Genomic DNA, 16,044 nt, shown 5'->3' on the forward strand with positions numbered 1-16,044 from the left:
TGCGTGTTGATTTTTTAAAACTTTTATTCAAGTGTAATCTTCACACCAAAGAAGCACATGTAGCTTCAAGTTCAACTTGCTGAATTTTCACAAACTGAGCACACTTGTATAACCAGCATGTGGGATTAAATTTAAAGCATATTTTACATTTCCAACAAACCAGACATTTTAGTTAGTACCGGGCCAGATTCAGAGGGCTCTGAGCTCAAGCGGGCGACTCCGGACAGTGAGGCTGGGGAGCTGGGCTGATGCAGAGTGTGCGGGCTCTGGATAGAGACGGAGGAGAGGGCGGGGTGTAGCGCGAGGGTCTGTGGCTGGGGAGGGGGCAGACAGGGCCGTGGGGGCTGCCCAGGAGACAATGTCCACCTCCTCACTCCTCACTCCACTCTCGGAGCCGCGCGAGGCCCAGCCCCCGGGCCCAGGTAAGCCGGTAAGGAGAATGCAGCAGTCGCCAAACCCCGGGGCGGGCGTGTCCCGGTGACTCAGCCCTTGCCAGGCAGGGGGAGTCCACCCCGGGCTCCACAGCTCCCAGACAGCAGCCTGATCGGGGCTGGCTCCCGGGGTGCCAGCCTAGGCCCCCGCAGCAGGCAGCCGGCCCCGGGAGCGGGACCCCCTCCTCCCGGCCCGGGACCCCTCTTCCGAGAGCAGCCACCTGGGCTCATCGCGGGGACCCGGGCCCGGGAGGCAGGAGCGCGGCGGGCGCCGTGGGGGCCACGGCGAGCCTGTCAGACACGGAGCCGCGAGGGCCTTCGAGCGCCGTGAGTAGGGGCTGCGCGGGCTGGGGGAGCCCCTCACTCGGCCCCCTCGGCCTTCGGCGTCCCAGCCTCCCGGCCCACCCACCCCCACCTCCCGCTGCCTCCGGACCGGGAGAACTGGCCTGGCGCCGCCGCCTCCCTAATTGCTCACTGGCCCTCGTGGCGGAGAGCCCAGACGCGGCTCCGGGCGGCCCGGTCGAGCGTGGCCGGGACGCTGTCATCCCAGCGGGCGGCCCCACCGGAGGATCCTCTCTCGGAGCCGCCCAGCCCCACCCGGCGGGCCTCGGGCTCCATGCCCTCCCCCATCACGGGGACGAGGTCCCGGGGTCACGCTGAGGGTCCTGGAACCCCCGCGGGCTGCCTGACGGCGGCGTCCTTCCCACCCGCATGGCCTGAGGGAAGGAGCGGCACGCAGTTCCAGATGTGCCGCCCCGCCGTCCCCGCCTGCAGGGGCCCCTTCCCTCCCCTCTCCCCCGCGCACCCGCAATTCCGGAGGCCTCGGATTCCAGCCCAGAGCCGAAAGAAGGGTTGAACTCGGAGAAGTTCTTTTCGCCTCCAAAGCTGGGTTTCGGACACAAGTTCCCACGCCCAGCTGGCGGGGGCCGGGGGGTTGGGGATGCTCAGGACTGCTGGCGGACTCGGGGAGCTGGCTCGTCACCAGCCGGGTGGCTGCGCCGGAGGACGACCCCCGGCGGGGCGAGCAGGACGTCTGCGAGCCCCCGACCCCGGGCGTCCGGCCTGGGACGCCGAGCGGGGGCCGAGGGGGCGGGCAAAGTGTGCCAGGGAGCTTGATCCCTCCCGTCTCTGGGGCTTGGAGATCTGAGGGCCCCAGTTACTCAGACAGTTAGCCCGAGGTGCTAGTCACAGTGCTTCCTCTCTCTCTCTCGTTCTCCGGACTTTGCTCAAACTTTTGCAGCGTTGCCGACAGGCGAGCGAGAACGCGCAGCCCCCTCTGCAGGCCCTCGGGGCTCTGGGCCTGGGGGCGGAGGTGTGGGGAGACGGGGCCCGACTCTGCCAGCGCGGAGGAAGCGCGCGCAGCCAGCTTCCTGTGGGGGCTCGGGCCGCGGCGCCCCGCGGACAGACGTGTCCGGCCCAGGCAGCGCGGAGCCCCGCGCGGGGGAAGGGAAGCAGCGGTGGGGGGGAGGGGCGGGGCGGGAATCGACGGGGACGACGAGGAGGGGACAGGGAGAGGGTGGGCCAGGGAGGAAGGGAGGCGAGAGGCGAGCAGGGGAGGAGCGTGGGGGCTGGAGAGAGAAAAGGAAGAAGGAAGGGGGCGCACGGCGCGAGCTGGCGCCGAAGGGAGAGAGCGGCGTGAGTGAGAGGGGAGGGGGCGCGGGGCGGGCACCGGGGAGCTGCGTGGCCCCTTGGCGGGGGCGCCCTGGGCTGGCGCGCATGGCAGGCCGTGCGGCGTGATCCCGGAGGGTCGAAAGAGGAGCACGCAGCTCGCACGAGTAAGTTAGTCGGTGGCCGGACTGGAACAGGGGGAGGCGCGCGCCTGCGGCTGGATCACCCTTTTCCCCGCACTCAGTGGGGTAGGTCGGCCCCGCCCGCTGAGCTCTGTTTTTCGCAGGTCCCGGGCCGATGTCCCAGGTGAGTGGCCAGCACCCCCCTCATTGCAACGCACCCCATGAAGCCCCGAGCGCAGCCCCGGACCCAGGTACGAGAGGTGGTGGAGAGGAAGCCTGGACGGGAGTTGGGTAGCGGCGCCGGGGTGGGTTAATCCCCCCCTTCTCGCTGAGACTCGAGGAGACGGTTTCGGGGAGCTTGGGTGGAAACGGGGGGAACGGGTATGGCTGTCGGGGACGGGGTCCAAAGAGAGTGGAGCGCTGGGGTGATGGGGGCAGGGCCCGAATGCAGGCGGTGGCCGCGCCAAGTTGGCTGTAACACCCCCCACTCCCAACACCAGACACTCACACACACACACACACACACATACACACACCCGCAGTGTCTGTCTGTCCGACTGGGATTTGTGTCCCAGCGGTTTCTGCCCAGTGTGTAAATATTTATGGGGGCCTCAGGCGGGGGTGGGGGTGTCTGAATCTTAACTTCCCTTCCCCCAACCCAGCCAGAGCCCAGCGCTTCCCGAAAACTTTTGTCCGCCTGAAGCGGCCGCAGGACCTGGCCTCCTCCGCTCCTCGCCATCTGTCTGTCTCGCCTTCCTCCCCACCGGGGCCTGGCCAGTCCCTGCTGCCCCTACCCTGCCCACACACGCCCCTTCTCCTAACTCACAGGGCCTGCAACCTCCCCAGGATTCCTGCAGGGAGACTCCCTAGCAGGGAGGATTTGTGGCTCCGCGAGGTGGGAACTCTGCTGGCTCTCAGTGCTCCTCACTGTGCAGATGTGAGCTGAGGCTCCCAGTGGAACACAGGGTCAGGGAGAAGTGGGGAGCTTCTGCGATTTGTTCAGGGCATAGGGCTGGGGTGCAAGAACATCGCCCAGATTTCATGACTTTAACCCCAGCTCTAGGTCCGTCTAATTCTCTTGCCTTCCGCTCACCCACCCCCACTCTCCCTTTCCCCTCCCTCCCTTTGATTCTCTGAGCAATGACAGTCTGGTCCTAGACCTCTGACACAAATTCCCTGCCTGGCCTTGGACAAGTTCCTTCCCCTCTCTGGCCTCAGTCTCCACATCCGCTCACAGGGGCTTGTCTGTCTGCTTGGAGAGGCTTGTCTCAGCTCCCCAGGTCTACCTGTGAGGAAGATGAGACTCTGGTCACCTGGGGCTATGGAGGTAGGGGGCCTCCCAGAGTGAGGACAGGTGGAGATGTCTGGCCAGGAGCCAGCACACGAATGACACTACTGGGTCTGCTGCACCTCCCCACCAACCCTCAGAGTCTCTCCTCTCTGTGGGCCCCTAGAGCACGGTCTCCTGGGGAATAAGCTCCTTTAAGGATTGAGCTTCTTCCGCCTGGAGAGAGCTAAAGGCAGGGGCTGGGAAGACTTTCTCTGTGTCCGGGGACCTTCTCTCTCCTTCTCAGCCTCTCTCGCCCCTCCTCTTTTTCTCCCCTCCTCTCTTTCCCTGCCTCCTATTTCTCTTTTATCCTCCCACTTCCCTGCTTCCTTTCTCTGCTTATCTGTTTTCTCTGCTCTCTCCTCCACTGCCTCTTTCCAAGATCCTCTCCCTGTGCAGCCCCCATTCTCAGCCCCGAAGGGAGAGGAGGAGCTAAAAATGTGCTGGGGCAGGGGACAAGGGCCAGGTGGGCCACTGGGAGGGTTAAGCCATGGGCTGTAATTTGAGGCCCCCCAGTGCTCCTGTGAGCCCCCTCCCTGGTCTGAGCCAGGCCAGACAATGTGGCTTTCATAACACGAGGAGGCCTGGCTCTGCCGCCTTGGGAGAATGAGCTGCTGCCCAGGAAGCCCAAACCGCAAGAGACCCAGCCAAAACCCCACAGACGCCTGAATCCGGGACCAGAGTCCCCCACACTCCCTGCTGAGCCCTGACAGCACAGCAAGGCCAAGGTGCTGCCCCTGGGGGCCCTGCTGGCAGGACAGCCAGGGAACAAGTCAGCCCCTCCCTCAGCCTAGTAAGATGAAAATGGGGTGAAGGGGACTCAGGGCAGCTCTGGTTGGGGCAGGTGGCCAAGCCCCCACACCCTTGGCTCCCCCAGTGGCCTCTCCCCAGAGCCTGGCTCCCTAACCCACCGCAGATTTCTGCCCCAGCACTGGGGCGTCACATTCCTGCTCTTGGTTCTAAATTGAATTTCCTGGGGAATTGGAGCCTTCAGACCTAAAATAAAACCAACCCAGCCCAGCCTAACTGGCCAGCTCAGGCCCTCTCTCCCCAGTCCTCGGCCTGGTGGCCTGGGACTGTGACCAGTGTGTCACAGCTAAGTGTCAAGAGAGTCCACATGCTCACCTTCTTGGGGCTCAGAGCCAGGTGCCACCCCCAGTCCTCGCCATCTCACTCTCTCTCCTCTGATCCAGGCTGTTCAGAGCCCCAGAACTCAGTCCTCAGCAGCAGGCCTTTGCTGAGGACCCACCCCAGTGCCGAGATGAGCACCGACACCCCCCCAAGCGAGGGAGCTAGGGAGGCTGCAGTCTGTGGAGCCAGGACCTCACTGCCAAGTTACAATTGGCAACAGGGGGTGCTGGTGCTAAGTTCTCAGTAAGTGGGCCACTCAGAGGAGGGACAATCGGCTCAGGGGTCAGGGAAGGCTGTCTGGAGGAAGAGGTTAAGCTTGACCTGGATTATGAAGGGTGGATTGGATTTGGGGAGTAGAAGAAGGGAGGGGGGTAGGACCTTTTGGTCAAAAGAAACAATCTAAGTATGGGTGGATCGACCAGACAGCCTGGGGCTATGGATATGTTGGTCTGCCGGAAACATGGGATCCTGGTCCATTAACTGGGTTGAAGATCTAGACTGAGGCCTTGAATATCAGGCCCACATCAGTCACCACTCTCTGAGCAGATTGGATCCTTGCTCTCTCTCCAGAGATGGTCAGAGCTCCAAGGGAGAAGCCCAGATCTGCTGTCCACAGAGTCAGTGCGGAAGTCTGGGTGTGAGGGGTCGGGCACCAGGGCTCCAGAACAGGGCCCCGCGGGCACTTCCCAGGCTAGGAGTGAACCCATCCCACCTGGAAGAGGTTCCCCTATTTCTTCTCGATCCAGGAGTACCCCTCAACTTGGTGGACAGCAGGCAGAGGGAGCCTACAAGGCCCCTACTGAGACTGTGGGTCTCTCACCCTTCCCTCTTGGGCTGATGAATTTAAACATGAGTTTTCCAGTCTCTTCTGGGGCATTGACCAGCACCTTATCCTGTGTTAGGAATGAAATATATCGAGGCAAAGGGGCTGTTGCCTTTCTGTATGTCCCGCTTGTAGGTGAGGACCCTTGAGAGAGGTGCAAGGCTGGGGCTTTTCTCAGACATGCCACCAGCACGTGTGGCCCTCTGTGCACATGAGGAAAAGGTGGCCCTCTCGTATGCAGCAAGCATGCAGCTGGCTGAGCCCATGGCAGCTCCAGGAGGTCGGGCCACCACGAGGGTCTCCAGACTCACCCCGGCCCCCTTGGCAGGCGCCTTTACGCAGAACATGAATTGCACACCCACACGGCAGCCCTTGGCCTTTGCTGGGCGCCCCTTTCCCCAGCCCACTCCGCATTTCTACCCTCTTGGACATCCCTCCAGGGTTTGTCCTCAGAGATGTTCTCCCTTCGGTGGCCGGACAGCAGGGCCTCATGGTCACAAGAAGGAAAACTGGGCTCTTTCCGTCTCTTGTCGGTGGAGCACTTGGGTTCCTCCTCTTGTCTGGCTCTCTTGCTCCCCGTGCCCTGGTGAGTGCTGTCTCTTGGTCCAGCATCTTGGCACTGGGGCCCTCTGGGCAGCATCCCATTCACAGATCAGGCCTTCCTGCCACTTCTGTGCCTCCTCACTCTGCTTGCAGGGCGCTCAGCAGTTTCGTCCCCTGCCCTCAGTGTGGCTCCCTCAGGCAGCTGCTGGGTCCCCTCCGCTGCCCCCCTGACCCCAGGAGAACTGCCCCTTTGTGTTTCTAGGTCAAGATGCCTGAACTGGATTCTCTTGCCTGGTTTCTTTTCAAGAGGTCTGATGCTCACCCTAGAGTGGCCACTCATAGTCTGTGCTCTCTCTAATCTCCTGCTCCCTCCAGATTTGAGGTCGCCGCCTTCTCTGCGACTGTTAGAAGAGACTGCCCAGAGAGTGGTACGCTGAGAGGAGGGCGGAGATGGGGACCAGCCTCCCTGACCCCTCTTTCTCACCTTCCTCCCTCTCCAACTCTGGCAGCCCAGACAGCTGCAGTCTGGCCCCTTCTACTGCAGGACTGACAGGGTCACCCCTATGCACGCTGTGACCTCAGGGGAAGGCCCAGGAAGTGACCACCTGGGCGTACCAGGGCCCAGCTGTCTTTCTAGGTGTGCCAGCCTCAACAGCACCATGCGGTCCTTTCCCTCATTCCTGCTGCAGCTCCTCTTGAAAAGGCCTTTTCTGCTTCTTTGCTGACTTATTATTCAAGATCCAACGTGGGCATTGCCTTCTCCGGGAAGCATCCTAGTGCACACACCAGACACGCACACACACCCCGGGGGTAAATGCCCATTTTCTGTGTTCCGCCAGTTCTTAGAAACCTCCCTGCTGTCCTTCTTGCCCCTCGGTATGTGTGGCTGCCCCGCACCTAACCCTGAAGGAGAACTCCTGAGGCAGTGACCTGTCTTATTTGGTCTACCAGTGCTTGATGTTACAGGTGTATTGTATCTGCTTAATAAATGTTAAACCAACCAGCACAGGAAAGAAGGAAGGAAGGAAGGGAAAGAAGGAGGGAGGGAAGGAGGAGGAAGGGAGGGCAGGTAGGTGGGTGGGTAAACGGGAAGGTTCCTGAACGGCCCCTGCAGGCCAGGACACTGCCGAGCGTGTCATTCCTTTCTGAAACCCTATGACATTAAGTGTTAGGAAGCCCCCTCTACACACAAGGTACCTGAGTCCCAGTCACTTGCCCATGCTGGTAACTGGTGAAAACCCAGGCTTGTGTCTCACGGCTTCTCCCGCAGGCCTTCACATCTCACCCCACGGAAGGGTCAGCCCTCCTGGTTCCGGCTGGGGGCTGGAGCTCGGCAGGCCCACTTCTTTCCAGGGCTTTGGGACCCAAGCCCTGAGCCGCCCTCCTTCACGTGCAACCTGGGGTCTCAGCCCTGAAAGTCTTGTCCAATCGCTGCAGACCAGCTTGGGCTAGGAGAGCACCATCTGGCACCGCTCCTCCCTGGTGCCATCTCCACTTGCCTGGCCCCCACCCCCGACCCCAGCTTTGTGATCTTCCAAAAGCCATTGACTTCTTTCTCCTTAACCCAGGTGGTGACGGGGTTCTCCACAGGCACAAAGCATGGCAGGGCTGCAGGGAACCCGCCCCTGTGGCCATGGAGCCTCAATGGGTGCCATGGGAGGCTCTCAACACGTAACTCCGGTGTCCTCCAGAAGTCGCAGGAGCCCCAGCCCCTTTCACCTCCCAACCTGGCCCCTGTCTCCAGGAAGAGCCCGTGGTTTCCCTGGGCAGGCGTGAGCATGTCTGCCCGGCCTGCTGCTCTCTGTGCTGCCCACTCAGGGCCTCTGGGGTCCCTGTCCTCCTGGTCATGGGAAACCAGGGTCTTTGGAACAAAGATGGCACAGGCCTGTCTGAGGATCAGAAGCCACAGCGGGATGCTCAGGGCCCAGGGAAGCAGCTGAGCCCCTGGGTCGTCCCCTCCTTCAAGATGCCCCATTTCGTAGACCCGTGTGCCCAACCTTAATTATCTCCCTCCTCTCTGGTCCCCGCCCCACCATTTGGAGACAGCTTAGAGAAGGACCCCATATGTAAGCTCCTCTGTTCTTTGTCATTGATTTGTTTCTACTTCCAAGACTAGTCTTGGCCCCTCTCTCTCTGTCCCCCTGCATGCCTGTCTCTCAGTCTCTGGTACATGTGTGTGGCTGTGGGCACTTTACTGTGCGGGTTTCACTGTCCTTCTGTCTCCCTGAGACCCTGTCCTCTCCCTGTGCCCTTTTGGTCTCTGTGTCCCTCTGAGTGTCTTGTTTCTGTGTCTCTCCCAGTAGGGTATGTGGGGGCATCCTGTTGAGGCCCATGCCACTCCAACTGCACATCTGAGGTCCGAAGGAGAGGCTCGGGCTATGCCCCGCACCCTCTAATTGCCCAACCTCACCCTTGGCCCTGTGACCCCTGCTTTCACCCTCCTCCTCCCTGTCCCACCCCTGCCTTCCCACACCCGGTGACTGAGAGTGTGGGAACTGGGGCCACTTTCTGCCTCCCTCCTCCACCACCCATCCCCCCAACTTTTCCCCTGGGCCCAGGGGGCCTGAATCCTAGTCCTGCCGCCTTGGGAGCTGCGGGTTTGAAGGTGGCTCCATTCCTTCCTTCCGCCCACCGTGCAGAGAGGGCCGAGTTGGTCACTGTAATTACATGTGGCTGCGGTCTGCCTCTTCCCAGCCTTCTGTCCTCCCTCTCTCTCCTCCGGCCCGTAGCCCCTCCGCCCCAGACCTCAGCCGTCTCCTCACCCCAGGTTTCCTCTGCCTCTTTCTTTTGCTATCATCCTCTCTCTCCGACCCAATTTCTCACTGTCTGTCTCCCTCTCGCTCGGTCTATATCACGCTCGCTTCTCCTTCGCCTCTGCCTCTGACCCTGTCTTTATCTTTCTCTCCATTGCTGCCTCTCCCTCTGCCACTGAGTCTCTCCTGTCCCGGGCTGTCTGTCACTGTCTTCCTGGGACTGTCCCCTTCCGTGCCCAGTCCCCCGCCTTCTGATGCTCTATGTCTCTCTGCTTCTGCCTTCCACTGTCCCTTTGATTCTTTCTCTCCCTCCCCATCACTCTAGGTGCCTGTCTCTATCTCGGCATCGCTGATCACCTGTCTGTTCTTTCCTGCGCTGTGGTTCTCCTTTCCCTCCTGACACCACACACACGCACACACAGGCACACACGTGCACAGGCACACACACACACCCCCTTGCTCACTCACGCATTGTGGTTTGGGAGTCTATTTTGGAGTCTGGCAATGTTGCCAGATAGGGTAAGGGCTGGGTAACTGTACAAAGAGACCAAGAATGAGGGCTCAAGGCATTCTGGGCAGCAAGGGGACCAGGGCAGGGCAAGCAAGAGGGCGCCAGGAAACTACCGCGGTCGTCTGCTTTCTCCCCTAGCCCAGACCCCACCCCTCCTGCCTGGGCTGGAGGTAGAAACAGGAGCCACTCACCCTGTGGAGGCAAAGCTGGAAGAGGGCTTCCTGGAGGAGGCGGCACCCTCCATGCCCCAAGGAAATGACCCTGGGACCCCCCAGGTCCTGGACAGCACTGACCTCGATGTCCCCACAGAAGCTGTGACATGTGAGTCCTAGGGGCCCAGGGTATTGGGGTGGTAACAAGTAGGGGTTGCACTGGGGAGTCCAATCCAGGTGGGCTTGCAAAACTGCAGTGGGTGCCCTCGAGGAGCTAGCGCAGGGCCAGGACCTGGAGGTGTGGGCAGTGGAGAGGCGTGTGACACCGTCACTGTCCTTCCTGTCTGGGAAGAAGGTCTCCATGCACAGAATGATTGGTATAAATGAGTTCAAAGTGAGTGTGCACAGGCCGCAGGCAACGTGGTTCAGGACAACAGAGCGGGAGGCTGGATGGGAACAGGCGCCCTCCCCTCAGGAAGAGAGCGGGGAGCTGAGGACAGGCAGCCGGAGCCAGACACAGCACCACCCTTCGGGGGTTCAGGGCAAGAGAAAGGAGACACTCAGTCCCCATGGGCAGCAAAAGTCAGCTCCATTCCTAAGCTTGGCTCCAGGTCTCCAGGGAGGGCCTGGGAGGGAGAGCATTCTCCACCTTCACCCTCAAAAGCACAGAAGGGGCAGTCAGAATTGTTTTGTAATTACTGATAAGATACCTCAAATCTGCAAGCACAGTTGTACTTTACAACTTTCCTTCCCTGAGTGATCCCACATGCTCTGTAGATCAGCCTGCAGTGAGGCAGCTTAGCTACCATGAAACCCATTTACAGATGGGAAAACTGAGGCCCAGAGACCCACTCACCCTGGACAGGAGCTGGGGGACTAAGGTCTCCTGACCCAGTGCTCTTTCCTATGCCTTTCTGCCCAGCTGGCACGCTGAGCAGGGAGCCGCGCTCAGGCAGGGCATCTGGGGCGAAGGTGGACTCCCTGGAAGTCAGGGTTACTAAACCCTGCCAGCGCACTGCCCTCAGCCTCCTCCAGACACACCCACGGGCAGAACTGAAAGAAAGAGGTCAGCGCAGTGGCCACAGAAGAGGGGCCTGGGTGGGAGTTGGACAGTCACTCCTATGTCTGTGGGCCCTAAGTGTTTGCTCTGTGACTCAGTCCCCGTGGTCACTTCTCAGCTATGGCCACAGGCAAGCTTTGTGTCTGCCCACACCCCCCAGGGCCCTCAGCTCACCGCACATGCCCGCCCTCTGGTCTCCGTGCCATGTTTAGGCAGCAGGGCAGGGGGCACTGAGGTTGGCCAAGGATTCAGCTCAGTCGCCCCCATGGGGCCAAGAGGTGGGTTGTGATGATTCAGGCCTGGCTGCTTCCCATAGCTTTACCCCTGTTTACCCGGATGCCGGCACCAGCCACGCCTCAGGGAAGAAGGCTTCCGGCATGGAGCCTCTCCAGAGGCCTGTCTCCTGTGGTTCCCCCAACTCCCCACCGGCCCTCTGCTCCTTATCCCAATCTCCATCCCCTCCCCCTGCCTTTTTTAGCTGTGGAAACTTGGCAAGTTTTAGCCTCCTTGGGCCTCAGTTTTGTCATCTGTGAAATGGGCCTAATCATAGATCTGTCATGGTACGTGGGGACATTACTACACATACAGCTCTCAGCACTGTGTCTGGCACCAGTAACAGCTCAAAACGTGTGAACTACCAGTTGTAAGTATAGTGATTGTTGCGATAGTAGCAGCTCATTCCCCAGTCCCTTGTCTCCCAACCTCTGCCCATTCCTTGCCTCTCTGGCCTCTGAGTCTCTGCTCTCAGCCTCTAGGCTGGTCCACCTCCGACACTAGCTGTGGGCCTTGGACAAGTTACTGTACGTCTCTGGGATGCAGTTTCCTCATCTGTAAGGGAGGATACAGCCCTGTAGAGACACTGAGAGGATCCAGTAGAGAATAACTAGCAGGTCAAGGGCTTAGCCGAGTGGCAGTAAGGGCAGTAAGTGCTCAGTGCTGTCACTCCTACCATTTGCAGAGGCCCAGCCCCTCAGGCGTGGCACCGAAGCTGCCTTCCCCTCTCCTCAGCCTCCAGGCACCCCTCCCCCATCTCCTGCTACCACAGTTGAAACACAGAGGCCAGGCCTGGAGGGAGCTGGGGGTCCAGACCCCAGAGATGGAAGTTCCCCCTATTTACAGAGGTCCTCAGGGTCCCAGGCTCCTGCCCAGGCCCCGCCCCGAGCAGCTGTGGGCCCCAGAGCTCTTTGTGTTCCCTTCTCAGTCTCGTCACCAGACACACACACACCTGCCCCGTGTCTGTGAATAGAGAACTGTGCCTTTCACGTGAGCAAACCTGAGTGAGGTGAAGGAAAGCAGTGGGTGTTTGGGGGGATCTCTGGGGCCAGCTTCCCTGCACCTCACTGACAAAACTGAAGTCTGGTTCCTCGGTCTGGGACGGGGACTCACGGAGGTTGGGGGGTTCCTAGCCTCAGGGCTCTCCCTCTTGCCTCCTTCTGTCCCTCCTCACCCAGACCCCAGGGGCCCCTCAGCAAACTCCTTCTGCCAGCCGCCCCACAGAGGCTGCCAGGGCAGGGGTGTGGAGGAGCAGGAGATAGAGGGGCTGCTGCGAGGAGCCCCCGGATTCCAGAGCCAGGCATTCATCTCCAAACAGATGTTTCTAATAAGTCACCCAGCACACGAAGGGCAAAAACAGCTGGGGGCTTGGCAGAGGCTGAAGCGAAGGTTAACTGCTTCACTGCTGTCCTCCTCACCCCAGCCGAACTATCCTTGTCCCTCCGCCCGACTGCCACCGCTCTTGCCAAAATCCCAGGACCCCAAGAGCAGGAGAATGGATTTCATGTGGGGTAAGAAGGTGGGGTCCAAGGCTCTGAGCCCCTCTTGCACCTCTGTTTTTTCTTGAATGAGCACTGGCTAGGGAGCCGGGAGCCAGGCTCAGCTCTGCTGATATTTCATGGTGTGCCTCTGGGCAAGTCCGTTCTGCTCTCTGGGCCTCAGTTTCCTCATCTGCAGAATACAAATCCGGATAGGTGAACTGCGGCATGTGTAAGAACAAAGCAGGCAGGAGCAGAGCACAGCCCTGGGGGGCGGGGCAGCCCTCCACCTTGCCCCCATCGCCCTTTCTGCTCATCTCTCCAGGCCAGCCTCAGGGGAACACCTTGGGCTGCACCCCACTACTGGCGAATGGCTCTGGCCACCCCTCAGAGCTGAGCGGCGCCAAGCGAGCGGGGAATGGCGCCCTGGGTGGCCCCAAAGCCCACCGGAAGTTGCAGGCTCACCCGTCTCTCGCCAGCCAGGGCAGTAAGAAGAGCAAGGGCAGCACCAAGTCCGCTGCCTCCCAGATCCCTCTCCAGGCGCAGGAAGGTAAGTGCCCCACTTCCCCCCCAGGGGCCTCCAAAGCCAGGTTCCTCAAGGCATGACCCAGCAGTAGCATCTTCACCGGGCTTCTGGTTACAAGTGCAGCCTCAGCTCCACACTGACCCCACCGGATCTGAGCCTCTGGGTGAGGTAGGAGCCTAGATTTAACAAGCCTTCCAGGGAGTCTGATGCAAGACTCAAATCTGAGAACTTTGCAAAGGTTATTGGATAAACTGAGGCATATCTGCCTTCTGAAGGCCAAACCCTTCCGACCCCTGCTCTCCCAGTTTCTGTAACAAGGAATGGAGCCATCTGGGCTGATCCAGCTCAAGCCACCCTGTTTCTGGAAACAAATTTTTTTCAAGGAGTGGGCCATCTGTTTAGTGAGGGCAGAACACCTAGCAGAATAACACAATGCACCATCAGATGCTTAACCGGGGGTGGGGCAGGGGCTGCAATGTGCAGTGGGAGGTCAGCAGACCCAGATACACCAGACGTTGTTCCTGCAACACAGAGATCCTCTGCAGGGCCACGCTGGGCAACCTGCTTCCCCGCCCCACCAGGCATCAGTTCAGCCTGAGTCTCATCTGCCTGTGGCTCAGTGGTTCTTGACCTTTACCCCAGAATTTTTAAGTGATTCCTGTCCATGTTAGGGGACTCTGGCCTGGTCCTCTGCAAACAGGATTCGGTGCACACATTTGCACATAATGTATTCACAAACTTTCCCACCCTGCAGAGCAGATTCTGCCCAGTTAATTTATGAAAGAGGTATTCATTCACTTGAAGGTTAGTCGACACTGTGCTGTGTGCTGGGTACCCAGTCCATGGCCTTCTGAAACTCTCAGGAGAGAGACACGGCAGGTAATCACCATACGTTGTGATAAATACAGTGATGAAGCCACACACTCCAGGGTATTATGAGAACACAGGGGGCACCCACTCCAGCCCAGAAAGCTGAGGAGGCAAGTCTGGGAAGGGCTCTGGAGGAATCTCTGAGCAAGCCTTAAAGGTTGAGTAGGAGGATCTAGCCATGAGGGCATTAGCATAGAGGTGAGAAATGGCTAGTGTGGCCAGATTATAAAGTTCAAGGTGAGAAGTGGTGGGAGGGGAGACAGGAGCTCAGGGGGCAATAAGGAGCCATTGAGGGTTTTAAAGAAGGTAGTGACCTCATCAGATTTGCATTGGAAGGGAACTCCCTCATCCAGTTTGCAGACAGATTGCAGAGGTTCCCGCTGTGCAGAGCCCCACTTCCTCCACACCGGAAAGGGTTGGGGAATCACCCTCCCGTGCAAGGTGAGACTCCCACAGGACCAGCAGCCTGTGCCAGGGGCTCGCCTACTCAGGCACTGGACACTCTGCCCTTGGCCTGGCCCCTGGCAGGGATACCCACTCAGCATCCCGGCAGCACATTGAGCCTTTCCAGGTGTGGACTCCAGAGCCAGCCTGCCTGGGTGTGGGTCCCAGCCCCACCACTTACTTACCAGCTGGGTGCCCAAAGGCGAGTTTATGTATTAAATCACTTACCATTTATTTACTCAGCACCCACAGTGTGTCAGCCACTGTTCTAGGGACAATAGATCTGTGACCCAAACAGACAAAGATGACTGTCCTTGTGGAGCTTACATTTTAGTGGGAGGAGACAACTGTGTAGTGCTGTGGAAGGCGGTAAGTCCTAGTGGGGACAGGCTACGGGGGTGGGGGTGCTGGGCTGGGGCAGGCAGGTTACATTATTAATGAGTGTGGCATTTGGGCAATGAAGGAGGCTGGGAGGGGGCAGAGACTTTACCTGGAGCAAGAGCATTCCAGGCTGGGGGTGGGGTGGGGGAGCGCCTTTGAGACCAGAAGCCACAGCAGTGATACAGGGGGACAGGGTGGGGGAGGGAGCCAGATCACGTAAGGCCATGGGGGGGCCACTGTGAGCTTTTTAGGTTTTATTCCCAGTGAAGCAGAGGCCACTGGAGGGTTCTGAGCACTGGAGACACAGTCCCACCGAAGCTGTACAAGGGGCCCTGCTATGCGTGGGGTAGATGTCCGGAGGGCCAGGGTGGGGAATGGAGAGGCGGTGGGGAAGCAGTTGCCCTGGCAGAGATTAGCAGGTGGGAGGATTCTGGTTATATTCTGGAGTGACTTCTCTGCCTCAGTTTCTTGATCTGTAGAGCAGGGCTAATAGTAGCCCCACCTCATGGAGTTGTTGCAAGTTTAAATAAGTTTAATTCGTGCCCAGAACTTACAATGACTAAGGAGGGCTAGGAGCAGGGGCTGGGGATCCACGCTGCCTGGGCCGAACCCTCACTCTGCAACTTAGCACACGGGCGTGTTTAAGTCACTCTCCTCACAGTCCCCACCTCCCGGAGCTGCTGACTGCGCAGGCGCACTGGCTGCCGAGCACTGAGCACTCCTTGAGCGCGCTGTGGCTGGGTCCCCTGCCCCAAGGTGTCTCACCCTGCTCCCTCCGCCCGCCCACCGCAGACTGCTGCGTCCACTGCATCCTGTCCTGCCTGTTCTGCGAGTTCCTGACGCTGTGCAACATCGTCCTGGACTGCGCCACGTGCGGCTCCTGCAGCTCCGAGGACTCGTGCCTCTGCTGCTGCTGCTGCGGCTCCGGCGAGTGCGCTGACTGCGACCTGCCCTGCGACCTGGACTGCGGCATCCTGGACGCCTGCTGCGAGTCGGCCGACTGCCTGGAGATCTGCATGGAGTGCTGTGGGCTGTGCTTCTCCTCCTGACCCGCCAGTCCCGACGGTCCTCCTGGGGGGGCCGGCCCCAGGGCTGTCGCACAAAGCTTGATCAGCCCCCTCCCCGCGTCCTCCCTCCTCCACCCAGCGACCTCTCAGAGCCCAGCCCAGTGAGAGGGGGGCGCCCCGGAGGCCCACTGCAGAGAGCCCGTCCTTCTCCTGGTTACCCGGGACCTGGGAGGAGAGGGTTAGTGTGGGAACCGCTCCTGGCCCAGCTGCCAGGGCCGCGGAACACTGTGAAAGTTGGGGGAGGGGCAGGAACGTGAGGAGGTGGGGCTGTGCGCTTCTCTACCTCTCTCTGCTCCTGGTGCCCGCCCCCCCCCCCCCCCCCCCCCCCCGCTGCCGCCCCGGGCTTAGAGCACAGCAAAATGTGAAAAGAGACGCCCCACCCTTCCCACAGCCAAGCCTCTCCCTGGTCTCCTTTCCTGGGCTTTTGGGGGTGGGGTGCTGACCCATATAATGACCCCAGCGCAAAGCAGGGCTGGGCTTGGACTTGGGGCAGGGCGGGAGGGGGAACGGTATAGAAAAGACTGGAAGGGGAGAGGGAAGGAAT

At 60.2% G+C, this 16,044-nt stretch overlaps 1 protein-coding gene across 3 annotated transcripts; it reads left to right on the forward strand.

Annotated features, from left to right (window-relative positions):
* The first annotated feature begins 518 nt into the window (after positions 1-518).
* On the forward strand, positions 519-15,820 carry MDFI (MyoD family inhibitor). Of its 3 annotated transcripts, none has more exons than XM_053914358.1 (5): positions 519-758; positions 2,326-2,412; positions 9,388-9,570; positions 12,538-12,762; positions 15,226-15,820. In XM_053914358.1, the coding sequence occupies exons 2-5, from the start codon at positions 2,337-2,339 to the stop codon at positions 15,480-15,482; spliced, it is 741 nt and encodes a 246-aa protein (XP_053770333.1). In that variant the 5' UTR covers positions 519-758; positions 2,326-2,336; the 3' UTR covers positions 15,483-15,820. The 3 variants fall into 3 exon arrangements, with proteins under 3 accessions (XP_053770333.1, XP_053770334.1, XP_053770335.1); XM_053914359.1 differs by lacking the exon at positions 519-758 and adding an exon at positions 2,017-2,206; XM_053914360.1 differs by lacking the exon at positions 519-758 and adding an exon at positions 2,027-2,066.
* The last annotated feature ends 224 nt before the right edge of the window (positions 15,821-16,044 follow it).

The sequence above is a fragment of the Desmodus rotundus genome, chromosome 11 (genome assembly GCF_022682495.2).
Source record: "Desmodus rotundus isolate HL8 chromosome 11, HLdesRot8A.1, whole genome shotgun sequence".
Lineage (NCBI taxonomy): Eukaryota > Metazoa > Chordata > Mammalia > Chiroptera > Phyllostomidae > Desmodus > Desmodus rotundus.

Coding starts and splice junctions, on each gene's coding strand:
- MDFI (XM_053914358.1), top strand. CDS start 2,337: ATGTCCCAGGTGAGTGGCCAGCACCCCCCTCATTGCAACGCACCCCAT. Junction 2,413..9,387: donor GAGCGCAGCCCCGGACCCAG/GTACGAGAGGTG, acceptor TTTCTCCCCTAG/CCCAGACCCCACCCCTCCTG. Junction 12,763..15,225: donor CCCTCTCCAGGCGCAGGAAG/GTAAGTGCCCCA, acceptor CGCCCACCGCAG/ACTGCTGCGTCCACTGCATC.